This window comes from Zingiber officinale, chromosome 3B (assembly GCF_018446385.1).
Source record: "Zingiber officinale cultivar Zhangliang chromosome 3B, Zo_v1.1, whole genome shotgun sequence".
NCBI lineage: Eukaryota > Viridiplantae > Streptophyta > Magnoliopsida > Zingiberales > Zingiberaceae > Zingiber > Zingiber officinale.
The window spans coordinates 116,660,709-116,670,429 of NC_055991.1; the positions used below are offsets into that span (position 1 = coordinate 116,660,709).

The 9,721-nt window shown below is 36.6% G+C and overlaps 1 protein-coding gene across 3 annotated transcripts; it reads left to right on the forward strand.

The window, feature by feature from the left end:
- The first annotated feature begins 1,877 nt into the window (after nucleotides 1-1,877).
- On the forward strand, nucleotides 1,878-9,043 carry LOC121967393 (hexokinase-3-like). Of its 3 annotated transcripts, none has more exons than XM_042517576.1 (9): nucleotides 1,878-2,298; nucleotides 3,683-3,833; nucleotides 3,926-4,108; nucleotides 5,087-5,161; nucleotides 6,430-6,645; nucleotides 6,761-6,859; nucleotides 6,937-7,064; nucleotides 8,357-8,438; nucleotides 8,574-9,043. In XM_042517576.1, the coding sequence occupies exons 1-9, from the start codon at nucleotides 2,027-2,029 to the stop codon at nucleotides 8,925-8,927; spliced, it is 1,560 nt and encodes a 519-aa protein (XP_042373510.1). In that variant the 5' UTR covers nucleotides 1,878-2,026; the 3' UTR covers nucleotides 8,928-9,043. The 3 variants fall into 3 exon arrangements, with proteins under 3 accessions (XP_042373510.1, XP_042373511.1, XP_042373512.1); XM_042517577.1 differs by having other exon boundaries at nucleotides 6,490-6,645; XM_042517578.1 differs by lacking the exon at nucleotides 5,087-5,161 and having other exon boundaries at nucleotides 6,490-6,645.
- The last annotated feature ends 678 nt before the right edge of the window (nucleotides 9,044-9,721 follow it).

Below are 9,721 nucleotides of genomic sequence, written 5' to 3' on the forward strand. Positions count from 1 at the left end.
TTTAAATTTCATCAAAATCATTTTAAAATAGTTGTAGAAATTATTACATGGTTGCTACAATCTATATTAGCAATTACTGGATAACTTTCATATTATGTAAATCCTAAATTCATTCTAAACATATTGTAATAGTTACTTTATATCTTCTACATACTTTTGTAGCTATCCTAAATGCTACTGTTGGGCCAAACATATTTTTAGGATAAAATCATTGATGCATGTCCATTTAATTTTGTTTTTTTTTTGAAAAAACAAACAGAAATGCTAGTTTGATGTTGCTCTTAATATGAAATGTATTTTGATTTTTTGTCCATTTTTTTATTAAAAAGATATTATCCTGGATAAATGATTGAGGCTTCAGCCATAGCAAATTCAGGGCTTGGTGCGATGATAAATAGATGGTTGATTTTTCCAAATAACAAGAGTTCGATTTATACACCGAACAAATAAACGTCTACGAGCCACTCGTAATATTAGACCGTCTCCCGGTTTATCAATGAAATTTTTTCTTCAGAATATCGTCATGCCTGATGATATTGCAGCCTATTTAATGCTCTTATCGAACTTTATTATGAACTTTTATGGAGTTTAAACTGACCACAATCGTCGTTTCATGTCTCTACTACTAATATCTCGTATCAAGTGGCTCCGAGGGAAGGGGAGAATCTTCCTCGATGCAAGATTATGCGGCCACGTTTTTTTTTACTTTTTGGGTTCGTGGGGGGAGAGCCCCTCGCTGAGTTGGTTTTTAGCGGAGCACAGCTGTACATCTCGTGCGAAGCGAAGGCCACATCGAAACGTACAAAGCCTCCCCATATTTCCACCAGCCTCTCTGTCTTCACAGGGTCCCACTCTCTCATCCCGTGTGGACAAAGGTACCCATCGGGTCCCACACGAACAGTGTGCCAACCAAAGGACAGAATAAAATACGCAGCAAGCCGATTGCCGTTCACCCGTCCCCGGGGGCCCGCCACGCCAGCCAGACAGCCAGCAACTTAACCCGAGGCTCGAAATAATTTGGCACGTTGAACTCCTTCTGTCAGTTATCGGATTCTGGATGAGAAAGGGAGATCCGAATCCGAAACCGAGTTGGCTTCTCCTCGTGTCGCTGTCGTCGACGTCGATCTGCCTGCACAACCGACACGGGTCAAACGCGCGCCTGTAATGAGTCCGATCCGAATCCGATATTTCTCTCGTTAGCAGGGGCAAACCTGTCAATTCACAGCACCTCGCTGTCAGCGCACTCCACATTTCGCTGTCCATTTGATCTCTCGCATTTATAACCATTTATTAGGGAAAAATTCATTCCACCCCATTATTTAGCTTATTTATGAAAACATCTTTCTAAATTTTAAAATATCAGATTTCCCTATGAGTTACCAAGTTTATTATATCCCTTAATCCCTAACCCAATTTTTTTTTTCACATTTTATGTGACAATTCTTGCCTCCCCTATCTTAGGAAAATTGGACTCTACTAGACAGTACACTTAAATTGAATGGACACCCTAATTTTACCTGTACAAGCAGTGTCCCAATATGACTCAAGTTGAGTGGACCTCATTGATCCACTTGAATCATGCTGGGGCACTGTCTACATAGGCAGAATCAAATCTTCTTGTAAATGGAACTTAAATATTTCAGAGATATAAGTGAAAAAAAATTAAAAATGAGAGATATATGATAATATATTTTCCCATACAATTTGAAAGCTAAGGATTTCAAGGGCACTTTGACATAATGATAGACTGTGGGGGGTTAAAACGAAATATTGCCATATTTTTCAAAGAAAAGAAATCCCCCAAAAGGCAACCATAAACTCTTTCTCGAGTTCCTCGTTCGATATTTGCTTCGATATCACTGGCTTTTCGTCGACCAGCCTCCTTCCTCGCCGCCGTTCTTCTCCTCAGCTTCATCCGGGTGGGTTTTCACCCCGTTCCTGCTTCCTCCTCAGGCGCCCCTTGGTAGGTCGGGGGATGAGGTGATTGATAGAAGGGTGGCGCGGTTGGACGCGGGGAGCGTGCTCGATGGGTAGGTTAGGGTTCCGGGTGGCGTTGGGGTGTGCGGCCGTGTCGTGCGCCATCGCTGCGGCGCTAGTTGGTCGGAGGCTGAGGAGCAGGAGGCAGTGGAGCCGAGCGGTGGAGCTGGTGAGGGAGTTCGAGGAGGCGTGCGCCACCCCTGTCGGGAGGCTGCGTCAGGTGGTCGATGCCATGGCGGTGGAGATGCACGCAGGGCTCGCGTCGGATGGGGGTAGCAAGCTCAAGATGTTGCTGACCTTCATCGATAAACTTCCCGATGGGTGAATGATCTCTCTCCTTTGTTTCGTTTTCCATTTGTCTATTAGAGTTTTGCAGTTTTCTCCTTACAAAAGATCGAAGTTCTCACCTTTTTTTTTGTTGGATTTCCTGTTTGATGAATCTTGGCTTGGGCTTTAATTGCAGTTATGCAATCGCTTGTGCGCTTTGTTGAACTGGCAAAGTGCTCTTTTTTTCCCTGCTCGTTGCGCCTGTTGTGTGTTTACAAGAGCTTTGGCTCACTATTCCTGGCTCTCTAGTCAATTTAACCGAGCCACTTTCACAGATAAACTGATTCTAGATGCCTAGTTTTTGAATTGTCCGTCTGTTTTTTGGTCTGGCTTCTTATCATTTTAGTTTGTAGGTAGCTTGTTAAGTTTCCATTTATTGCTTTTTGGGTGCACATACATAAGATGTTCTCTCATAATTAAAGACTTGAGACAACTTAAAAGAATTATTGTTGTTTTCTTAGACTAGATTACTTTGTTCTACATGCATTTTATAATTATAATCTCGTTTTAAACACATCAAACAAATGCAGTGTTATAATAAGTTGTCCAGGCGGCATTTTATGCAGCTGCCTATGTGTATATATTTGAGGACCATCATGCAACCTATGTTGTTTACTTATCGGTTAGGATTACACTGCTTATGCAACCTGCAGTTGTGAAGAGGCTGAGAAACATAAAATGCTGTTCATTTCAACCAGTTTGGATTGAACGAACCAAATAAAAGCTTCAATTATTACTTGCGCTGAAAATGTTGTTCATTTCAACCAGTTTGGATTGAACCAATCAAATAAAAGCTTCAATTATTACTTGCGCTGTCTCCCTGTCAAATAATAAATCTTTTACATGCCTCCTAGTCAGGATTAGTTGTGATTACGACACACTTTTATAAACAGAATCTATTTCATAGAGTTATTCTTGGGGAGAAAGGTGAAAGATTCGGTCATCTTTTCTTTGATGTATGGATATGTATGTATGTCTGCATGTATATGCACGCATTGACAGCTGTACCCCTGTCAAATAATAATGCCTTTTTTTGTTGCCTCCTATTGAGGTTTTGCTCTTGTAGTTTAATACGACATACTTTCTAGACCGAGTTGATTTCATAGAGTTATTTGTGGGGAGAAAAGTGAAATATTGTTGATCTTTCAATGTCAAATCTAGTTGATGTTCTAAATGCTGAAGTGTTCAGTCATCTTTTCTATGATATATGTATATGTGTGCACGTGTGTGCATGTATATGCGCATATTGGTGCCACTAAATGTTAATGGCCACCATAACTTTCATAAGCCAGCAATATCTATGTATGTTGATTTCTTCTGTGCCATCGCATCTCTGTTTGAATTGTTTTGTTTTGATGATTGTGTACTTTCCTTCCAGGAGTGAAGAAGGTACATACTATGCTCTTGATCTAGGAGCTACTAATTTTAGAACCCTACGGGTTCATCTTGGTGGTAAACCATCCATGATATTGAATAACAAAGTTGAGTGTCAACCAATTCCCAAGGAATTAATGACTGGCACAATTGAGGTGTGTAGCACTATCCTGTTTGACCTGGTTTACTAGTCCTTTTTTTATGCTTTAGCTATTTTTTTCGTCACTTGATCATATTATGTGTGCAGGAACTGTTCAATTTTGTTGCTTTGACATTAAAGAAATTTGTCCAAAGAGAAGAAAAAGGTGTTGATCAAATTTCAGATAATACAAAAGATCTTGGGTTTACATTTTCTTTCCCTGTGAAACAATTGTCTGTTTCTTCTGGTCTTCTTATTAAGTGGACTAAAGGGTTCTCCGTCAAAGATGATGTAAGTTTTTCTGAACTTATTAATGTCTCATTGTTGTCACCAAATTCTTGTGATTAGGCTATTTATTTGTTTTCAAGTATACTTCTTTCTGTGTTAAAGTAAATCTAAAGATGAACAAGTGTCTTGTTAGATAATGATATTAGATGCTCAACACAATGTGGAAATTGCTATAGATAGTGTTTCTCCTTGGAGTTAAGGTACATGCATCCATGAATAATAACAGAGAAGCAGAATAATGTTTAGTTTGAGGTTTTAAAGAGGCAAGTTCTAAAAATTCAAATATTGTTAACACTCGACTTAAATTCACAGTAAGCCTTGCTATTTTCCAAAGGGCGAGTTGGTGCAATAGTAAGGTTGACCATTGCAACTTAGAAGACCAAGGTTCAAGTCAAGCAAACAACTTTTCTATTCAAGGGTAAGCCTACACACATTGACTACTCCTATACCCAATCTTGGCAGAACCAGATTCTCTGCTTTGTCCTCGTCACTTTCTAGATTTTATCATGCATCTGTGATAATTAAGAAACCCCCCAAATTTTCAGTTGCTGTGATCATTTGTCCAAGTGTATTAAGATTGTATTGTTTGCTTGTATATTATGGTTATTCAGTCTGTTTTTTTTTTCATTGTGCATCTGAAGTAGCTTCCTGCTCACTATTTCCTTCAATGCATGATTTCATGTTTCTGTTTCTGTAATTCAGGAAAAAAACTACTCTTTTACCAAATGTAAAGTGTTATTGCTAATTAGATGGGTTAGTTACACTTAGTGAGTATAGGTGCTTAAGGAATGTTACATCATTGTCCATATCTGGTATGATAACAAATTTTAAATGGACTGAGAAGTTTGGACATTTTTATTATGGTTGCCCTTTGTGGATACATTTCATGTCTTGTTAACCTAAGATTGCCAGTGTCTTGATTGGTAGAATGCAGTCAAAAATTTTGTGATTTGGCTGAACTAAGATTAACTCTGGGTTTAGGTTGGAAGGGATGTTGCACAATGTTTAAATGAAGCCATGTTAAAAGTTGGGCTGAACATGCACGTTGCAGCATTGGTATATTCTTAACCTTCTTGTTCCCAGCTTGAATATTTACTGGATTGTATGTACAATTGTAGCCAATATATTACAATTCATAAAACTCATTTTTGTAAATATTTCAAAGACTAGATAAACTGGAGTTGCTTTTGATAGTAGATATATCCATATTCATTTCAATGCATTCTTTGAGTTAATAAATAAAAGAATGTGTGCATATAATCTCCTGATGTTGTATTTGCCTTACACCAAAATTCTCAGAAGAGTTTACATGTATGTTCCTTCATGTAGAATAAACATTGTCCTTACGATGGACATATCTTATTAAGAGTGTTCAAATATTCATCGTGTATGTAACTTGCTGCAACATTTGTTTTTAGATGCTGTGAGGTTGTAAGTTACCATTTTATGTTGGCAGGGTAACTGATTTTCGAAAATCCCCGCACTCAGCACATGGGCTGGTTAAGTGGAAGCGAAACCATGTCATTCCCTCTCCAATTGCATCATCATATTAGTGGGATGAAATGAAGAGAGATAAATCATTTGCCCTTTCTAATCAATAAATCACACCATATATTCAATTCTTATGACTTGCACAGAGTCTGTTAGTCTCCCTAGCTAGTTTTATGCTGTAGCATGAAAACTATTTGTTTTTTTTTCCTATATCCTCTATCTTCAAACAGTCTTTTCGGTTTGCCTATGGACAGCAGAATGTAATTTATTAGGACAGGCAAGATGACTATTTATACATTTTGTAAATTGAAATGTCTATTTTGCGTACAAGTTCAGATGTAGATAATTATTATGTTCTAAATTGAGATGGAGTGTCCCGGAGTCATTAGAATTGTAGTTAATGTTATTTAAGTTCTGAATTTGAATTTCAGGATAATTGAATCATCTGATATTCAATTTTTGCTGTTAAAAGCGATTCTTAACTTAGAATTTTTATCCAATTTTATATGTGACATGGAATTTATGCTGTTACCTCGAATTTGATATCCAAAATTTTAAGTCCACAAATATATCTCCAGTATATACATGTATGTATGTATGTATGTATGAATGATAGACTTCACTTGTAATATTGATGAGAAGCATAGCTATGGAAATAATTTCAGTTTCATCAAATTCAGAAAAGAAATAAACACTTTTTTTGTTTATGGAAGCTCATAAAATTACATTTGTTATATGTTTTTGTAACTTGCTGTGTTAGTTATTTTGTTATCAACATAACTAAGGAGTCATATCTTATTGGTTTGTCTTGTTCATTTCCTTTATCTTTACAGTGGAGTGGTCAGGCTCTTCTATTCATGCAATTTGAAACAATTGTACTTCGGTCTAAGCAGGTGAATGATACTGTTGGCACACTAGCTCTCTGCCATTATGGTGATGAGGACACTGTCGCTGCAGTGATAATCGGAACAGGAACCAATGCTTGCTATCTTGAAAGGACTGATGCAATCATTAAGTGTCAAGGCCTTCTAACAAACTCTGGTGTCATGGTATCTTTCATTGGTTTATTCAAATCATGACATTTTGAGCTTATTTTCTTATGCTGCACGCCACAATGTCAAATCTGATTATAAATCTTTATTTCAAAAATATTGCATTGACTAGGTTGTCAACATGGAATGGGGAAATTTTTGGTCATCACATCTACCAAAAACTTCCTATGACATCTCTCTTGATAATGAAAGCTCTAATCCCAATGACCAGGCAAGATTTTGTGCTTTATCATGTATGTACACTTTGAACTTGACCGAGAAGCATTTGATATTGTTTTTGTGATATAGGGTTTTGAGAAAATGATCTCGGGGATGTACTTGGGCGAAATTGTTAGAAGAGTGCTTCACAGGATTGCAGAGGAGTCCGAAATTTTTTCAGATGCTGCACAAAGTTTATCAGCGCCCTTTGTCTTAAGGTATGACATTGCTGAAACTGTTGGGGATTGCCCCTTCAACTTTTGTGTACTGAATTCTATCTGACAAGCATTTTAGTGGTGTTAGCAAAAAACTAAGTATCAATTCTATGATTGTTGTTTTTTATCTATCATTATCCATCATGGCAGTTGTTTGACATCTCTTTAATGGATCTTTAGTTACTTTCTTTTATGTTTCCTTGATGTTTACCCTGTGCAGTGTGGATTTGTTTTGGTGCATTACTTCTAAGGATATAATGTGAATTGCTCTTAGTTATCAGTTTCTTAGCCAGAAAAGTTAGATTATACTCTCGGATTTTGTGTTTTGACCCTTGGATATGGATTGCGTAATGGGATGGTTTACGGGCTGATCGACGGAATCATTCTTTGTTTTCTTGTTTCTACGGCCTTTACGACCTATGGTTGTAAGGAGAATTTTGGCCTGCTCACGGTCCATAACATTCTAACACTTGAATTCTTAAACCATTCGTCAAAGTTTATCTAGTAATTCGGGGATCTTTCTGGTATGATTTTATTTTTTAAAACTTTTTTTTGTTATTTTCTCAATTAATTGGACTTTGTAGGCCTGTTGTTGACATGACATAGGTACTATTAAGAAAAATAAGGTCGAGTGAGTGGCTTCATCTGTGAGAGTAATAATGAGAAGCTCCAAATTAAGCTTACCTACCTTATGTTGGGCTTCGAGTGGTTATTGTTACATGGGGAGGAAGGAGATTTTGAATCTCAATGGTGACGCTTGAGGTGGTGGAGTTGACTGCCCGCATTACTAGGAAAGTTAAATGATCGTGCCTAGGAGGGGAAAGTCGGGGAACATTAAGAGGAAGAGGACTAGCAATTAGAGTGATAAAAGCTGGATTTTATTATGAGTTATTAGTTAAAGTTACATCATTTGAGTTATTATTTTGGGTGAATGACTAATAGTATGATTTTTATGATAGGGTTGGATTAATAAAAAATTTTGTGGGTAGATGAATTTGAGAATTTGAAGACATTTATGGTAGAACATTTCATCTACATTTCATGGCAGATGAATTGTCCTTTTAATATTTTAGAAAAAAATGCTCATGTAAAGTGTCCTTTTGACGTTTTTAGAAAAATGAGCTCTTTGATGATTTAGAAAAAAAACGCTTTCATTAATTTTTTGCCATACACTTCTTGCTTGAATCCTTAATCAGTGACTTAAAAATCTTGCTTGTTTCTTATGATTACGTACTGGATTTTGCATATTAGTTTTGTATACCAATATTATCCTCTGATACACTTGCTCCTTTCAGGACGCCTCTAGTGGCCGCGATGCATGAGGATGATTCACCCGACTTGAGAGAAGTCGGAAGGATTCTGGAAGAACATCTGAAGGTAGACACCATCGCACTTAATTTTTTTTCCCCCCAGTAGGATAAACCATCATACTCGATAGTTCCCTTTCAAACCCATATAAGCCATTATTATTCACATCTTTATCATCCATTCTCCTGATGCGGCTTTCACCAGATGTATGGAGTTTCCAAGAATGCAAAACGGCTTATCGTTCATGTGTGCGATATCGTCACAAGACGAGCTGCCCGCTTAGCTGCAGCAGGCATAGTAGGCATATTGAAGAAGCTAGGACGCGATGGCAGCGGTGGGGTTGCAAGTGGAAGAACCAAGGGCAAGCCAAGGAGAACAGTGGTGGCGGTCGAAGGCGGCCTCTACACCAAGTACTCCATATTCAGGGAGTACTTGAATGAAGCCGTGGGGGAGATTCTAGGGGAGGAGGTAGCCAGGTATGTGCTGCTGAGGTGTGTGGATGGATCAGGAATTGGAGCTGCTCTCCTTGCCGCAACATATTTATCAGCAAATAGATAAAAAAAAAAAAGGGAAAAAAAGAGAAAAAAAAGATTTTCTATAGAAATGTATCTTCTGTGTAAATTGTAAAGAAAATAGTTGATAATGTATATAAAATTATGTTGTGCAGTTTGTTACCCCATCTGAATCTTCTAGTCTGTGATTTTATTTGAGTAAAAGAAAAATCTAAGATCCTTAATTTTTACAAGTGCATGGACGTGGACATTTTAGCCATTTAATGGCAAGGAGTAGACGAATGATCGGTTGTCGCATGTCAAATAGAGAGCAACTTATTCTGTTATTTATCAAAATATTAACCATTATGAAAATTTAATATTGGATTATGATTAGGAATACACTAAAAAAAGTCTTAAACTAAAGATGTTAAGTTGGATATTGATGGCAAATTGAATATTCTAATATATAGATGTTAAGTTGGATATCCTAGCATACGAGGATATAAAAATAGTAGAAAGAAAGATGAGGAAATAAAAATATTAAAAAGAAAATTGAGGTTGAATATTAAAGAAACTTTTAAGAAAAGTATTTAAGAGTATAAGATATCTACTTAGATGATTAATACTTATGATAATGATAAAATCTTAAAAATAAAGAATCAAGGTCCGAGCATCAAACTTAAACTTCATTAATACATGATTGTTGTTATGGTATGAAAATCTAATATTGCAAAAATATATCAATGTAATTAATTTAACTAAATCATATGTGAAATTGTTATTATGAAATTTTGATAATTATTTATTTCTTCTATCTTTATTTTCCTTTTATATTTTCATTATATTTTATTGTTTTAA